The sequence below is a fragment of the Phodopus roborovskii genome, unplaced genomic scaffold (assembly GCF_943737965.1).
Source record: "Phodopus roborovskii unplaced genomic scaffold, PHOROB, whole genome shotgun sequence".
Lineage (NCBI taxonomy): Eukaryota > Metazoa > Chordata > Mammalia > Rodentia > Cricetidae > Phodopus > Phodopus roborovskii.
The window spans coordinates 383,720-401,304 of record NW_026126443.1 but is presented as its reverse complement, the minus strand read 5'-3'; the positions used below and the strand labels follow the sequence as shown (position 1 = coordinate 401,304).

Below are 17,585 nucleotides of genomic sequence, written 5' to 3'. Positions count from 1 at the left end.
TCATCAAATGAGAAGCTTTGGGCAAGTTCACGCGAGAAATTTAGTCAGGCATTTTCTTAGCGCCCACAGGTTTTGTCGCTGATGTGTCCTAAACTGACGCACGCGTCCCAGGGCTGGGTCGGCTTTCAGTGGCTAGCTGCGCCAGGGGCGGAGATTGCAGAAGCTCGCGCGGTGGGTGCGGGCGCGGCTACCCTGCCATGGCCGAAAACCTGTGCCGAGCCCGGGCCCGGGTTTACCCCCCATCTGTGCTGTTCCTGCATCCCGACATGGGCGTGGGCGGTGCCGAGCGGCTAGTGCTGGACGCGGCCCTGGCGCTGCAGGAGTACGGCTGTGACGTGAAGATATGGACGGCGCATTACAACCCGAACCACTGCTTCTTGGAGACCCGCGAGCTCCCGGTGCACTGCGCCGGGGACTGGCTGCCCCGCAGCCTCGGCTGGGGCGGCCGCGGCGCCGCCATCTGCGCCTACGTGCGCATGGTCTTTCTGGCGCTCTACGTGCTGTTCCTCTCCGGCGAGGAGTTCGACGTGGTGGTCTGCGACCAGGTGAGGCGGCCACCGAGCCTTGGCCGGGGGGGGGGGGGGGGGGGGGGGACCTGTGGTCTAGGTTTTTTTGGAACTGTCCAGCAGGAGTGCTCAGGGAGAGAATGGTCTCCAGTTTTAGTATGGAGCCTTTAAGTAGAAGATCACAGAGATCCCTCCTCCCCTTTCCGTTGAAGGCCCGTGAGATAGAGAGCTCATATGCCTGCATTTTAAATGCTTATTCCTGGCAATAAAGTAGTTGGGCCCGGGGACTAGCATTAAAAGTCACCTTCTGTCACTGCTTGTATCTAACTCCGTTTGTTCTCCGTTATTTCTATTGTTTCTGCTTACAGGCCCCATCCATCTGACCTTCTCCAGTCTTCCTAATCCTGCCACTCCAGGATCCAGCAGTGCCATGGGTTAAAATCAAGCTAAATATATCATCATGTCCCTATTAAAACTGTAGCATTGTCCCCATTGATCTTGGAGAAAAGTCCCAATTTATGTCTTCCTAAGTGGTCCCAGGCTGCTCTCCCAACTTGACTTCTTGCTTCTATCCCTCCCAAGTGCTGGGTTTTACAATATAAGCCACCTTGCTGGACTGAAGTCCAAGTTTCTGGTAAATAGCATCCAGCCCGATCTGCCCTGTAGTCATACTAGACTTGTTTTATAGGTGTTTTTTACAACCCAGGATTTGGGGATTGGTAGGAGGTTGGTGGGTTTGTTTGTGTCTGCACAGGTATCTGAGCTTGCATATGGAAACCATCAGTGTCAGGTATCTTTCCCAGTCAGTTCACCTGAACATTTGAATCAGGATCTCTCATTGAACCATAAACTGAAAGAATCGTCTAAACTGATATATACAGCCATACCCTGGGTTTATGTGGGCAATTGGAACCCAACTTAGATCTCCACATTATCACCTGGAGCCAACTCCTCAGCCCCACATTTTTTTTTTTTTCTTTTTAACTGAGAAGTAACATTTCTCAGGAGTAAAAGTTCAAATAGGAAATATAATATAAAAGTTCCCTGTCCCCTCCTTGAGAGAGCAGAGAGCCACTGTCAACTGTTTCTTCTTTATCCTTCCAGGAAATAACGTATGGCTACTGTAGCGCATATGTGTCTGTTTCTGGGTACACCTTACTTGTACATAATTGGGATTCAATTTACCTGCTGTTGGACACTTTACCTTTGTTCTCCAAATATTTGAGGCATCCTTGTTTATTGATATTCAATCCACATCAGTCCCCATTATTCAGAAATACCATAAATGTTCCTGTTTTCCCTAAAGGACACTGACATTTGCAGCCTGGGTATGTGTGTATGTGTGTTTAGAAGAGACATACTCATATTGCACTCTATGTGATATCCTCATACTCATCTCACTTCATACCTTTGTCCTCGGAGGAAACTCCCGGGGGAGGGGAGGCTCAGTTGTGAGTCATAGAGTGGTTCATTGTAAATGTCATTTGCAAATTTGTCTTCCAAATTTGTCACTTTGTTCTCCTACAGTCTGTACTAGACTACCCCATGCTCTTATCCACAGTGGACTCTACCAGCCATTGTATGCTAACCAAGCCAACAGGTGGAAATAGCCACAATTGCTCTGGGTTTCTTTACTTATGATCCTGAGTTGCACTGATCATCCTGAGAAAGTGTATCTTCATGGATAATGTAGACCTTTACCCAGGTCCTATGACTTAGTAATGCCAGGCAGCTGCGCTGTAACCAAGAAAAGATTGTGGCCATGGCAGTTGATGTACCTAGAGCCTTACCTACTGTTGTTTTGTCTTATTAGGTGTCTGCCTGTATCCCAGTGTTCAAACTGGCCAGACGGCGTAAGAGGGTCCTGTTTTACTGTCACTTCCCAGATCTGCTGCTTTCCAAGAGAAATTCTACTCTGAAGCGCTTCTACAGGGCCCCCCTTGACTGGATCGAGGAATACACCACAGGCATGGCAGATCGCATCCTGGTCAACAGCCAGTACACAGCTTCCATCTTTAAGGAAACCTTCAAGAACCTGTCTCACGTAAACCCTGATGTCCTCTACCCGTCTCTGAACATCGCCAGCTTTGACTTGGCTGTTCCTGATAAGATAGATGACCTAGTCCCCAAGGGCAAACAGTTTCTGTTCCTCTCTATCAACCGCTTTGAAAGGAAGAAAAATCTGCCTTTGGCATTGAGCGCCCTAGTCCAGCTTCGTGGACGGTTGCCATCTCAAGATTGGGAGAAGGTTCATCTGTTCATGGGTGGTGGTTACGACGATAGAATCCTGGAGAACGTGGAACACTATAAGGAGTTGAAGAAAATAGTCCAGCAGTCAGACCTTCAGCGCCATGTGACCTTCCTGCCATCCTTCTCAGACAGACAGAAGATCTCACTCCTCCACGGCTGCTTGTGTGTGCTTTACACTCCGAGCAATGAGCACTTTGGCATCGTCCCTCTAGAGGCCATGTACATGCAGTGTCCCGTCATTGCTGTTAATTCAGGTGGGCCCTTGGAGTCTGTCGTCCACAAGGTCACAGGGTTTCTGTGTGAGCCTGACCCAGTTCACTTCTCTGAAGCAATGGAAAAGTTCATCCACAAACCATCCTTGAAAGTTATGATGGGCCTGGCTGGAAGAGCCAGGGTGGCAGAGAAGTTTTCCGCTGAAGTATTTGCGGACCAGCTCTACCAGTATGTCACCAAACTTGTGTAGTCAGGGGAGTCTGTAGTTTAGGGTCTGTATGCTACATGCGCTGCAATCCATCCTATGGGTTGTAGAAACACCTCTGAAACCAAAAAAGGAGCTAGAATCTAGTGCTAGTGAGATTTTTTTTTTTTTTTTTTAAGTAGACTTGCGTCTTGAATGTGAGCCACTTGTCCACCACATCTACCTGTTATTTTCTGAAAATATCCTTAATGCTATAGTCATTCCACATTTCATCATTGTTGTTGAAAGATGGTAGAAATCTGCTGCTAGCAGACTATTTTAATTCTATTTTTCTGGATTATTGTTCCTTTATATATAAAGGTTTAATCATCCAGTGCCTTAATTGGCTTTAATAGTCTTACCATTGTCACAGTTGATTGATTTAACTTGAGAGTGCAGTAGGAACAGGACTATTGCAGTTCCTACAGTCAGTTTACTTAGAGTATTCTCTGTTAGCTGCTAGGAAATGTATGTTTGATTTTTGTCTGGATCCATAACAAGAGTACTCAGTATTATTTATTGTTTATGGGTGGGGGTTGGTTTTTGTTTGTTTGGGGTTTTTTTGATTTTGTTTTTTTGTTTGTTTGTTTTTTACTGCAATTGGACAATAAAAGGATGTTTGACATAAGAAGAGAATAAAACTTTAGATCTGGGCCTCCATGCTCTGATTTCATCTAGTTAAATAACAAAACCCAAAGTCAGAAAACTAGGGTACACTAGGCAGTTGATATGAAGGGATATCAATACATGTGTTGGCTTCCTGTATCAGAAATTACCCATGTTTGCCTTATTTCTTTGAGCCTGGGCAGAACAGTGTATTGTGACAGGAACTCATGATAGAGGAGGCAACCAGGAAGCAAAGCGATAGAAAGGACCCAATATCCCCTTCTAGAGAATGCCCTGATGATGTAATTTCCTTCCTCTAGCCCTTCCTACTAAAAGTTCTCTCACCTCTCAGTAGCAACATGGGCTAGGGATGAAGCCCTTCAGGGCACAATCCTTTGGGGATGTATTAGTCAGGGTTCTCTAGAGTAACCGCACTTATAGAATGAATCTCTCTCTCTGATATATATATATATGTATATAAGGAATTTATTAGAATGACTTACTGCAGTCCAGCTGATCCAGTGATGGCTGTCTGTGAACGGGAAGTCCAAAGGTCCAGTAGTTTCTTGGTTCATGAAGCTGGATGTCTCGGCTGGTCTTCAGCATCCACTGGGACCCTGAAGAAGGAGGCTCTAATGCCAGTGAAGGCATGGACTTGCTAGCAAGGCGAGGACAAGCAGGCAAAGAGCAAAAGCTTCCTTTCAAATTCTTATATAGGCTTCCTGCAGAAGGCATGACCCAGAATAGAGGTGTGTCTTCCCACCTCAAGAGGGAAGATCTGCCGACTTCAAATTAAGGAGATGTGCCCTCCATTTTTGAATTTTAGTTAATTCCAGATGTAGACAAGTTGGCAACCAAGAATGACCATCAGAAGGGGCATTCAGCATCTAAACTGTATACCAAGCATATTTCAGACATGTTTCATAATGTCACTGAGTCTCCATCTCTTGTAGTGTTTGTGTCGTATATTCTCTCCCGAGGTTAGCATGCCAGTGTTCCCTGTCCTTCACTTAAATGACTTTGTGTGAAGCTTGCTCGAACCCCTACTCCCCTCTGAATTTCCATATCCCTGTGACACTGCCCAGTCGTAATGATTCATTGTTTACCTGTTGCTTGTACGTGCAAATATTAAAGTAATTTCCAATTTGCCTTTAATGTTAAATTCACCTGTAAGAATATAATAATAATAATAATATATGAATACCAGTAGTCAAGTGGTCTGTTTTATGGTAGAGAGCAGAGCCAAATAGCCTGCTTGCCTTAGAGAAAAATAAGCTTTGCATACACCTCAACTTCTTCATCTGTGAAGTGGGGTAATGATCCTGCTGGCTTCTCTGGAAGAGTGGGTGTGGCGGTGGCAGATTTCAACAATAGACATAGTGCAGAAACAATACTGCATGTGTGGTCTATAGACAGTAGCTGCAGCCACTGCCTTTTGTGGAGATTGAAAAGGACTGGAAATTTCATGTGAGCATAGGCCGCACCACAATACCACTTTGTTGAGGTTCCTTAGGGATGCAATTTTAGTTTAAATCTGTATCTCAGGAATATTTTTACCAAGTGGCACAGTACCAAAAAGAAGCTTCACCGAATAAGAATGTCACAGCAAATTCTGTGCAATGTGGGGGTTTTTAGTGTTGTAAAAGACCCAGTAAAGTGGGTCTTCCCCATTTTGTGGTTTGGTTCATGTGTGTTTGAGAATTACAGCTTTTCAGGTCAACCCACATCAGGGTCTGGCTGAGAGTCCTTGCATTCCTGAGGTGGGGAATGTAAAGAGACAGTGGGTAGAATTGGGAGGGCACTCAGTGAATACTGAGATAATCCCCAAGTTTATTACTCGTAGTTCTTGTATGCCCCAATCAAAAGGGGAGTGCAAAAGACTCCCTTACCATAATACAAGGAACAAACAAATATAATTACCTTCCCAATACCCAAAACATGGTCACCAAACCCTAAGTCAAACATCCTATAATTTGTCAAAACATCCAGTAGCCATACTTTTGGCCAAACATCCTGTTGTTTAACCTTGAAGCAAGAGGAATAGGTTTGAACTCTCTGACCTTAAGTCACAATGGAAGAGAACCACATCTGTGGGTCCCCATAGCTCTGATCATTTGATTCAAGGCTGGTGGACCAGGCCACACGATCCATGGCAGCTTCTCACTCCAAACACAAAAATCAATTGCTACTTTGAGTATCCTTCTAAAATGAACTCTAGGCCCCTGCAATTTGTCTTCCTTGTCCTGAGCCCCCATGGGTAACAGAAGACTTCACAGGCCTGGAAGAACAGCACAGTCCTGCCTGCTCCAAATGCCTTGACTCTGAGCTGCTGGGCAAACAGTAGGGTATCCAGAACTTGCAAAATTGCATCCAGTAGGGAACTAGCATGGGCCACTGGAACTGACTTGCATACAGTAGGCATCCATTTAATCCTTGTATGAAATCCAGTGTTCCCTTTGCAAATCACTGTGGGTAAACTACTTGCTTCATCAGCCTGGAAAGGTGAGCAGAGCCTGAAAATTCTGATACCTAAGCACCACCCTACCTGCTTTAGTCATCAAACTCCAGTTGTCTGCCTCACATCTCCCTCTGCAGAGCTGCTCCTGTGCTTGGTCAAGCCCTAGGCTCAGAAAGGTTTGATCCTTGGTGGTCTGAGGTTGGTGTGTAAGACCTTCAGAATGAGGAGTCTTCCAGGTTCGGTCGATACCCCAAGAACTCAATGTCCAGTCCAGTTGCTGCAAAACGCAAGAGGCTTTAATGAACAGAAAACGTTTGCACAAACGGGCTCCTCCAGCATGCAGGCTAGGGAGAAGCCCCTCCCCTGGGCCCAGGTGTTTTTAAAGGCAAACCCACAAGCTTAGGGAGGGGGTGGGACCCTCTGTCCATTGAGTATGGACCCTTGGAGGCCGGATGGTCTGCTATTAGGGTCAGCAGACCTTAGGGCCTCAGAGTGTGCTAATTAACCAGTGTTACAGCTATCTCTTTGTTTCCTAAGGACCCTATTTACCACCTGTTGACTCACAGGAAAGGAGGGGCAGTGTGAATTCTTGTCATCTCAGGGCCTGGTGAGAGGAAGCTAGCAAATTCCAAGGAACAGATATTGGTTAGCTTTCCAGGTCAGACCGTCCTTCATTTAACTTCACTTTTTGGTCTTTCAGGTGTAATTCTCCCAACATCTCCACAAAGCCCAGACAAGGGAAAGCCATGACCGAGTGCATACAGTTGAAAAGTGGGCAAGTCAGGATTCAGTCCATCTCGCCTCAAGTTTGCTCCTCTTGAGACATAAATGTCACACATCCCTTGCACATGCACACCCAGCAGCCCAGTGACAGGCTGTATTATTGCTGTCCTTCCTGCCTGGTAATGTTCCCATGGCCCCTGAACCTTTCCTGTTGGCCTAAAAGCTTGTAGAGCTCACCATGGGTTGCCCTGTGTTTCCTTCCCGTTGTCCTTCAAAGGCAATGACAAGGCCTCTTGAGAGGTGGGGAATCAGACACACAGCTGGGAAGCAGTGGTTCTGTAGGTGAAGGCTGGGTTTGGGGACAGCCCAGGACAAGTTTCTCAGTTGTGTAGATGCTTTTTCTGTAGTGCGCTGTCACCTTCCAACCTGCTGCAGGCAACTGCCTGTTGTGCCTCCCTTACTCACCCTGTCAGTCCTCTTGTCCTGAGTCCAGCTGCTGCCACTAACTGCCACTAACTTTCTGTGCATTGCTAGCTCCCAGAATCTGACAGACTCCAGGGGTCACACAACCTGATTTGCCCTTACAGAGCTGAGAAGCCCAGAGGGAGCAAGGGACCTGCCTGAAGCCACTTAGAGGGGCAGCGGCAGCCCTCAGTTTGTCCTTGTGGGCCCCTCTCCCAGCATCCACACTACCCTCACCTCTCGCCACTCTGAACTTACTCCTTCATTCCTAATCCCAAGCCAACTCCCTGCAGCTCTGTAACCCATGGAGGGCCACCAACACCAGCACATCTGGTAGATGGAGGGTAAAGAGCCTCCCAATGACAGGCGACTTTTCAAGGTGACAGGTGACGGTCAATAGTGGATGGGAAGAGTAGAAAGAAGAGTTTACCAAGCTAAATGGAGCCAGCAGCTCCCCCGGAATCCACAAGTCCGGGGTCAAGCAGGGAAGAAGGCATACAGTGAGGGGAACCAGGCCAAGTAGTTTTTGTTTGTTTTGTTTGTTTTAGTTCATTTTTGTTTGTTTGTCTTGGATTTGTTCGTTTTGCTTATTTAGTATTAGGGGGAAAGCTAACCGCTCTGATTTATTTCACAGTGTATACATGTATTGAAACATACTATAAATACATATTATTAACATGGAATAACTAAAAACTTTTTAAGCTAGATATAATGGCACGTCTTAAGCACCAGAACTTCAGGGCTGGAAGAGAGAGAAATGGGCCCCATGAGATGAGTTGTGGGTAAAGGTGCTTTCCACCAAGCTTGACATCCTGAGTTCAGTCCCTCAGATCCCCATGGTAGAAAGAGAATGGAAGCTCACAAATTGCCCTCTGACCCCCCACGCCCATAAACAAATAAATATTCTTTTAAAAAAATTAAAACAATTTTTTATCTGGATATAGTGGTGTATGACTTTAATCCCAGCACTTCAGAAAAACAGCACTGGGTGGATCACTGAGTTCCAGGCCAGCCTAGTATATATAGCAAGTTCCATGCCATTCAGTGTTATACAGTGAGACCCTTCCAAAAAATATTCTTAAAAGATTTTACCATTTTATAAAAAGAGGGGTTGTAATTGGTTGCTTTTTTACTCTTTTATTCTTTTGGGGGCCCACAATCCAGCTCCCAAATAAATCACACTCACACACACACACACACACACACATATACACACATACACATACAGTCTTATTCTTAACTTATAAATGCCCAGCCTTAGCTTGACCTGTTTCTAGTCAGCTTTCCTTAAATTATCCTGGCTACCTTTTGTCCAGAGGCAAATCCCAGAGGATTTTTCCTTTCTCTATTTCTGTGTATCTTTTCTTTCCTTCTTATTTATTCTGTGTCTGACTGTGTGGCTAACCTGGAGTCCTCCTCTTCTCCTTTTATCATTCTTTGACCTCTTTTCTCTCGTTTTCTCCTATTTACAATCTCTTCCTGACATCCATGAGTATTCTTTCTCCTGCTTTGCTATTGGCTGTTCAGCTCTTTATGAGACCAATCAGGTGTTTTACATAGGCAAAGTAACACAGCTTCACAGACTTAAACAAATGCAACATAAATGAATGTGACACACCCTTATATCATTAAAAAATGTTCTACAGTATAAACAAATGTTACACATCCCAAACTAATATTCCACAACAGGGGCCTTTTTTTAATGAAACTAAAAACAACCCTACTGTTCACTTGTTTTTACAGCATAGAATCAAACATTGATATGTTCAATTAGTGCCCTGAAATGTACATTTACTCTTCATAATAATCTCTTGCTGTTATATTTTGAGATTGCTTTGACTTTTTTTGTTTATTTTTCTACATAGGGTTTCTCTATGTAGCCCTAGCTGTCCTGGAACTCACTCTGTAGACCAGGTTGGCCTCAAACTCACAAAGGTCCCCCTGCCTCTGCCTCCCGAGTGCTGGGATTAAAGGTATACATCACCACTGCCTGGCTCTGCTTCAACTTTTTGGTACTGTAAGCAGCTCAGTGAAAAGCTTACAGGCAAATTCTAAGAGCAAATATTTAAAAATATGAACAGCAAAATTAGAAGGCAAAATCTGGGGGAAAATAGTCATGAAAAGGAGATTGCGAGAACTGCCTGACATCACAAACACACTCAAGAATGCAAAAATTTGTAAAAACCAAAAATTAATTGCCTTCAATGATGATTTTCAAACCAAGTTACCACATTAACCAGCTCACATATAGCCAAACTGTAGGCTTCCTTTGCATCATGAATCCAGAAATTTGAGGAGAGGACATTTCAGTTTAATAGAATTAGACAGTGTCACGTGTGAGGTCCTGGGAGCCAGCATTGAGTGGTGTGGTCTTAATGCTTGCAAGTGGCTGAAATCACAGCTCTAGGCCAAAGAGGGGGGATTTCAGGAAACTACCAGGATAGATCGTACAGTCCAAGGAAAATTGGGCATATACAGGTGTGCTGGTTTAAATAAAAACGGCCCCCATAGGCTTATAGGGAATGGCACTATTAGGAGGTGTGGCCTTATTAGATCTTTGAGGTTCCCCTTGCTCAAGCCAGTTCCAGTGTCACTCTCTCTTCCTGATGCCTGCTGATCTGAATGAAGAACTCTCAGCTACTTCTCTAACACCGTGTCTGCCTGTATGACACCATGCTTCCTAACATGATGACAATGGACTAAACCTCTGAAACTGTGAGCCAGCCCCAATTAAATGCTTTCCTCTATAAGAGCTGCTATGGATATTGTTCTTAGCAGCAGTATTTGTAATAGCCAGACATCTATAGAACATTCCATCCAAACACAAAAAAAATATACCTTCTTCTCTGCTCCACATGGAACCTTCTCTAAAATCAACCACATACTAGGTGGCATAACAAACCTCAACAGATACAAGAGAATAGGAATAGTCCCCTGTATCTTATTGGACCACCATGCTTTAAAATTGGAATTACACAACACAAATAGCAGAAAACCTGCAAACTCATGGAAACTGAACAATGTGCAATTGCACCACTCCTGGGTCAAAGAAGAAATAAAGAAAGAAATTATGGACTTTCTAATATTCAACGAGAATGAGGATACAACATACCGGAACTTATGGGACACCTTGAAAGCAGTGCTACGAGGGAAGTTCATTGCACTAAGTGCCCATATGAAGAAAACAGAGGATAGTCACATAAGAGAATTAACAGCGCAACTGAAAGCCTTAGAACAGAGAGAAGCGAACACACTCCGTAGGAGTAGACGCCAGGAAATAATCAACTTGAGTCTGACATCAACAAAATAGAAACCAGGAAAACAATACAAAAAAATCAATGCAACAAAGAGTTGGTTTTTTGATAAAATCAACAAGATAGACAAACCTTTATCAAAACTAACGAAAAAGCAGAGAGAGAACATGCAAATTAACAAAATCAGAAACGAAAAGGGGAACATAACCATGGACACAGAGGAAATCCAGACAATTTTCAGGTCATACTTTGAAAATCTGTACTCCACAAAATTTGAAAATTCAAAGGAAATGGACAAATTTCTGGATAACTGTCACTTACCAAAATTAAATCAAGAACAGACAAACAACGTAAATAGACCTATAAACCGCAATTAAATAGAAGCAGTCATTGAAAGCCTTCCAACCAGAAAAAGTTCAGGGCCAGATGGATTCAGCACAGAATTCTACCAGATATTCAAGGAAGAACTAATACCACTACTCCTCAAACTGTTCCACAAGATAGAAACAGAAGGTTCATTGGCAAACTCTTTTTATGAGGCCACAATAACTTTGGTACCCAAGCCTCACAAAGACACAACTGAGAAAGAAAACTACAGACCAATATCCCTGGTGAACATCGATGCAAAAATACTCAATAAAATACTGGCAAACCGAATTCAAGAATACATCAGAGAAATCATCCACCATGACCAAGCAGGCTTCATCCCTGGATTGCAGGGATGGTTTAACATATGAAAATCAACGTGAACCACCATATAAACAAACTGAAAAAGAAAAATCATATGATCATCTCCCTAGATGCTGAAAAAGTCTTCGACAAAATTCAACACCCTTTCATGATAAAGGTCTTGGAGAGATCAGGGATAACAGGAACATACCTAAACATAATAAGAGCAACATACAGCAAACCAACTGCCAACATCAAACTGAAAGGAGAGAAACTTAAGCCAATTCCTCTAAAATCAGGAACAAGAAAGGGCTGCCCTCTTTCTCTCTGTATCTCTTCAGTATCATACTAGAAGTTCTAGCTAATGCTATAAGACAACAAAAGGAGATCAAGGGGATCCAAATTGGAAAGGAAGAAGTCAAACTGTCTCTATTTGCAGATGATAGGATAGTTTACATAAGCGACCCAATAAACTCTACCAGGGAACTCCTACAGCTGATAAACACCTTCAGCAAACTAGCAGGATACAAGATAAACTCAAAAAAATCAGTAACCCTACTTTTTTCAGACAACAAAGAGACAGAGAAAGAAATCAGAGAAACATCATCACCCTTTACAATAGCCACAAGCAACATAAAGTATCTTGGTGTAAAGCTTACCAAACAAGTAAAAGACCTATATAATAAGAACTTTGTGGCTCTAAAGAAATAAATTAGATACCAGAAAATGGAAAGATCTCCCATGCTCTTGGATAGGTAGGATAAACATAGTAAAAATGGCAATCTTGCCAAAAGCAATCTACAGATTCAATGCAATCCCCATTAAAATCCCACCACAATTCTTCACTGACCTTGAAAGGATAATAATCAACTTTATGTGGAAAAACAAAAGACCCAGGATAGCCAAAACAACCCTATACAATAAAAGAACTTCAGGAGGCATCACCATTCCTGACTTTCAGCTCTATTACAGAGCTATAGTTCTGAAAACAGCTTGGTATTGGCACAAAAATAGACAGGTAGAACAATGGAATCTAATTGAAAATCCTGATATTAACCCTATGAACACCTGAGTTTTGACAAAACAGCTAAAATTATACAATGGGACAAGGACAGCATCTTCAACAAATGGTGCTGGCACAATTGGATGAGGGTGTGTAGAAGACTGCAGATAGACCCATGTCTGTCGCCATGCACAAAACTCATGTCCAAATGGATCAAAGACCTCAACATCAATCCAGCCACATTGAACCTCTTAGAAGAGAAAGTAGGAGGTACCCTTGAACAAATTGGTATAGGAGACCGCTTCCTGAACATAACTCCAGGGGCACAGACACTGAGAGCAACAATTAATAAATGAGACCTCTTCAAACTTAGAAGCTTCTGTAAGGCAAAGGACACAGTCGACAAGACCAAATGGCAGCCAACAGATTGGGAAAAGATTTTCACCAATCCTATATCTGACAAAGGGCTGATCTCCAAAATATACAAAGAACTCAAGAAACTAGTCAACACAACACCAAATAACCCTATTAAAAAATGGGGTACAGAACTGAAGAATGACTTCTCAATAGAGGAAATCAAAAAGGCTGAAAGACACTTAAGAAAGTGCTCAACATCCTTAGCTATCAGGGAAATGCAAATCAAAACAACTTTGAGATACCATCTTACTCCTGCCAGAATGGCTAAAATTAGAAACACCAATGACAACTTATGCTGGAGAGGATGTGGAGAAAGGGGAACACTCCTCCACTGCTGGTGGGAGTGCAAACTTGTACAGCCATTTTGGAGATCAGTATGGCAGTACCTCAGGAAAATGGGAATTAGTTTACCACAGGACCTGGCAATCTCCCTCTTAGGCATATACCCAAATGATTTACATCCATGCAACAAAGACATATGTTCAACTATGTTCATAGCAGCACTATTTGTAATAGCAAGAACCTGGAAGCAATCTAGATGCCCCTCAATTGAAGAATGGATAATGAAGATGTGGCACATCTACACAATGGAAAACTACTCTGCAGAAAAAAATAATGGTATCTTGAAATTTGCAGGCAAGTGGATGGCACTTGATGAAACCATCCTGAATGAGGTAACCCAGTCACAAAAAGAGGAACATAGTATGTACTCACTCATATATGGATTTTAGACCTAGAACAAAGGATCACCATCCTATAATTCATACCGCCAGAGGAACTAGGATACAAGGTGTATTCTAAAAGATTCATATAAAGTCCCTCACAGAACCAGGAAGGGACAAGTCCCCCAGAGCACAGGGGAAGTGGGGGGGCAGAGAATGGAGAGAGAAGTAGGAGAAAGCGAGAGGGAGGAAAGGAAAACATGTGTGACCAGGAAGATTGAGCCTGGTTGGGAATAGAAGACAGGAAAGAGGGAGAGAGAGAGAGAACATAAAAGAGGGAGCAAATATTGGTTTAAAGATAAAATTGAACACAAACAAAGGTCTAGAGAACTACAAGACTGCTCCCAACTAACAATTTGAGCATCCGTGGAAAGGCTACCATAAATGCCCTTCCCAGATAGTGAGATCAACAACTAACTTATCCATGGAGCCCTGATCTAATACCTGTTGGAAACAGGAGCAAACACCCATACATAAACACTGAGTCGAACTAGAACCCAGATGCAGATGGAGAGGACAAAACCAGGCTGCAGAAACACATAGAGACAGCTTACCTAAACAAGGAGGAGCTAATGGGCCACCAGATTGATAGCTGGGAAGCCAGCATGGGACTGATTCAGGCCCCCCTGAATATGGGTCTCAGCCAGAAGGACTGAGCAGTCTAAGGGACCTCAGACAGTGGAGCCAGGATGTATCCCTGGTGCACAAAAGGACCTTGCGAACACATCCCCCATGGAGGGATAACTGCCTTAACCTAGAGACAGGAGAGAAGCCCTAGTCCCTACTTCACAGGACCTGTCAGATCTACATGACCCCAACTGGATGGCATTCCCCTACATATGGGATTGGGGTGGAGGATGGGAGGGGAGGGTGGTTAGGGTGCATGTGAGAGGGCAGAGAGGGTAAAAGTGAGTTAGGGAGGGAGGGGGAACTGGGATCGACATGTAAAATAATAAATTAAATTAAAAAGAATATTATTACTTGAAGATGAAAGGCTTATATTAGTGATGTTCAAGATATAGGTACTTGTTCAATATTTTTGGTTGTCTTTTCCAGCGTCTGTATGAAGACTTTTACTTTGACTTATTGTATCCTGTTTTGTCTTATTTGGTTGATGTCTCTTGAAAGCTGGCTCTTTTCTGAAAAGAAACATATAGAGGAATGGACCTTGGGAAGAGGGTAGATAAGGGGAGGAGCTGGAAATGTGGAGGGATGGGAAATTGGGTCAGGATGTATTGTATGAGAGAATATATTTTCAACAAAAACAATAATGATATTAAAGATGGCAGAATTCCTTGGAGATAAAAAAGAATTCAATTATGCTTGTGCTAATATCATTATATAAAATCTTACTTGAATAAATATTAGATTCTTTAAAAAAAAATAAAGAGTTGCTATGGTCATGGTGCTGCTTGAAGCCATAAAATCCTAACTAAGACAGCAGGAAAGTCACTAAGCTAGAGATTCTAAGTGATCCAGGAATTTATGCCACAGGACACACTTTATGTAATGTTCCATACCTTTTTCATGGTAGACAATCTTCATGGTAGGGAACATGGTTCACAATAGCAGACAGTCTTATTGGTTCACCACAAGGAAGGCAACCCTCTCTCAGGAAAGATGTCAGTGAAGGACTTCTGGGCCACTCTTGGTTCAGGAGACTTCCCTTGCTTCAGCAAATGAAGCCCAGCAGCAAACAAGACATATTCTCTGGGCCCAGCTCACCCGAACTGGAGTCTATCAGCTAAGACCAGGACCCAAGGCCACCTAAAAGCACAGCTCATCCAGTGAGGAGCAGAGCAAGGAGGTAAGCAGGGAAGAACAAGCAAGCTGTACCCAGGAAAGCTGGGCAGACAGAGCAGGTGCTCTACCCACTTCTCAGTGTTACATCCCTTAAAGACATCCCCCCAAAAGGCCCTGAGAGCTGTCCAGCCCTCCCCATTTACACTATTCCCATTGTTTCCACTACCAATCTTACCAGTGTGTGCATAGGACCCGTAATGTACAGGAAACCGGAGAAAAAATATTAACAGCTTCACACTCTTGAACTTCTATAATTCAACATCACTGAGAGTTTTATTTACAGACCAGACTTTTTCTTTGCTCACATTTGAAATATTTTACCCATCTTAATTTTTGTAAGTGTGTGCATTTATTGTGTGCAGAGGAGTACATGCACACATGTTGTGGCGTGCAGGTGGAAGTCAGAGGACAACTTGAGAGAATCAGTTCTCTTCTTCCACCATGTGGGCTCCAGGCCTTGAAAATCAGACTGCCAGGCTTGACTGATGCATCCCTCCAGCCGCCATTCCTTAGTTTTGATACTCTCATTTTTTCATTTGTTTTCCTTTTATTGAAGATAGTTCTTTTCTCACGCAATATGTCCTGATTAGTTTCCCTCCCACCCCTCCTCACAGTTCCTCCTCCCCTCTCCTCCAGATCCCCTCCCTTTCTGGCTTTCATTAGAAAAGAACAGGCTTCTAAGAGGTAACAACCAAACATGACAAAATAAAAGATAAAGCAAAAACCATCACATCTAGGCTCAATAAGGCAACCAACTAAGGAAAAGAGCCCTAAGAGCAGGCACAAGAATCACTCATTCACTACTCAGGAGTCCCATGAAAAATGCTAAGCTGAAAGCTGTAAGACATATACAAAGGACTTGGTGCAGACCCATGCAAACCCTGTGCTTGCTGCTACAGTGTCTGTGAGTTCATAAGAGCCTTGCTCAGTTGATTCAGAGGGCTTTGTTCTCCTGGTGTCCTCCATTCCCTCTAGCTCTTACACTCCTTCTGCTTCCTCTTCTCTGGGGATCCCTGAGCTCTCGGGGGAGGGATTTGATGGAGACATCCCATTGAGAGCTGAATGATCTAAGGTCTCTCTCTCTCTCTCTTTCTCTCTCTCTCTGCACATAATGTCTGGCTGTGGGCCTCTGCCTCTGTTCCCATCTAGTGCAGGAGGAAGATGATCTGGTGATGACGGAATAAGGCATTGATATATGAGTAAAGAAAGATATCATTAGGAGTCATTTTATTTGTATTTTTTTAGACCAGTAATGTTTAGTTTTGCCCTATGTCTCTGAGATATCTAGTCTCTGATTCGTGGTTACCCAAGCCATGTTGGGTATGAATCTTATCTTGTGGAATGGATCTTAAGTCAAATTATACAATGGTTGGCTATTCCCACAAGTTCTGAGCTACCATTGCTCCAGCATATCTTGCAGGAAGAAAAAAATTAGGTCAAAGATTTTCTGGCTGGATAGGTGTTTATATTTCTCTTTTGATAGCCTTCAAAGTTTCTTCTTGCTTCGAAGACACTAGAATGCAGGGGTAAAGGCTCCACGTAGGCACCAGCTCAACTTCTCCATGTTCATGGCGCCCACTGTCAGTATGCAGAGGACAGCCCTCTCTCTTAGTAATAGCCTGTATTGTTTGGGATTCCCATGGGACCCCCTCAGCCAACAACTCAATTGAATGCAACCCAGTCCCACTACTGATGTCATTTGATGACAAGAAATGGACAGTTGGGACTCAGTATCCCCAATATTAGGAGACCTCATAGGAATGCCTTCATATATTTTAAGAATTTCCACTTCACTAGTTTCCATTGCATGTAACTCCTCAAATGCCCCTAAATTCCAGCTGTCTCCCCCTGCATTCCATCCATCAACCCCATTTCCTCTCCCTTTCACCAAAACCTCCTGATCCCATTCTCTCAGGGATATCCATGTGCCCACTGAAGGGACCTTAGCCCACTCAAACATGTGGCTCTGTCAGGCACTGCCCTTCTCCCCATTCCCTCTGCCTTGATAAAACAAACAAACAAACAAAAAGAAACATTAGATTATGTTCCTAAAGCTAGCCACCAAGGTCTATACCCTTATTTGGCCACTTCTTCCTCCTGAGGCTGACCACCAAAGTCCAGCAATCAGAAGTACCCTTTGGTTCACCTAATTAACATGCCCAATTAAAATTAAACACCTCATCAGAACACAGAGTTTTCCCCTTTACCTTTACAAACCACCATTTTCCTATGTGTACATCTGTCTCCTCTCTATC

At 43.5% G+C, this 17,585-nt stretch overlaps 1 protein-coding gene across 1 annotated transcript; it reads left to right on the top strand.

Moving 5' to 3' along the window:
- Positions 1–91: 91 nt before the first annotated feature.
- Positions 92–5,028, top strand: Alg2 (ALG2 alpha-1,3/1,6-mannosyltransferase). The gene is made up of 2 exons (XM_051187770.1): positions 92–545; positions 2,320–5,028. Exons 1-2 carry the CDS (start codon positions 198–200, stop codon positions 3,217–3,219), a joined length of 1,248 nt encoding a protein of 415 aa, XP_051043727.1. The 5' UTR covers positions 92–197; the 3' UTR covers positions 3,220–5,028.
- The last annotated feature ends 12,557 nt before the right edge of the window (positions 5,029–17,585 follow it).

Bases quoted from the DNA above. Each gene is read 5' to 3' on its own strand.
- Alg2 (XM_051187770.1), top strand. From the start codon at position 198: ATGGCCGAAAACCTGTGCCGAGCCCGGGCCCGGGTTTACCCCCCATCT. The intron at 546-2,319 runs GTGAGGCGGCCA...TTGTCTTATTAG, and splicing joins ACGTGGTGGTCTGCGACCAG to GTGTCTGCCTGTATCCCAGT.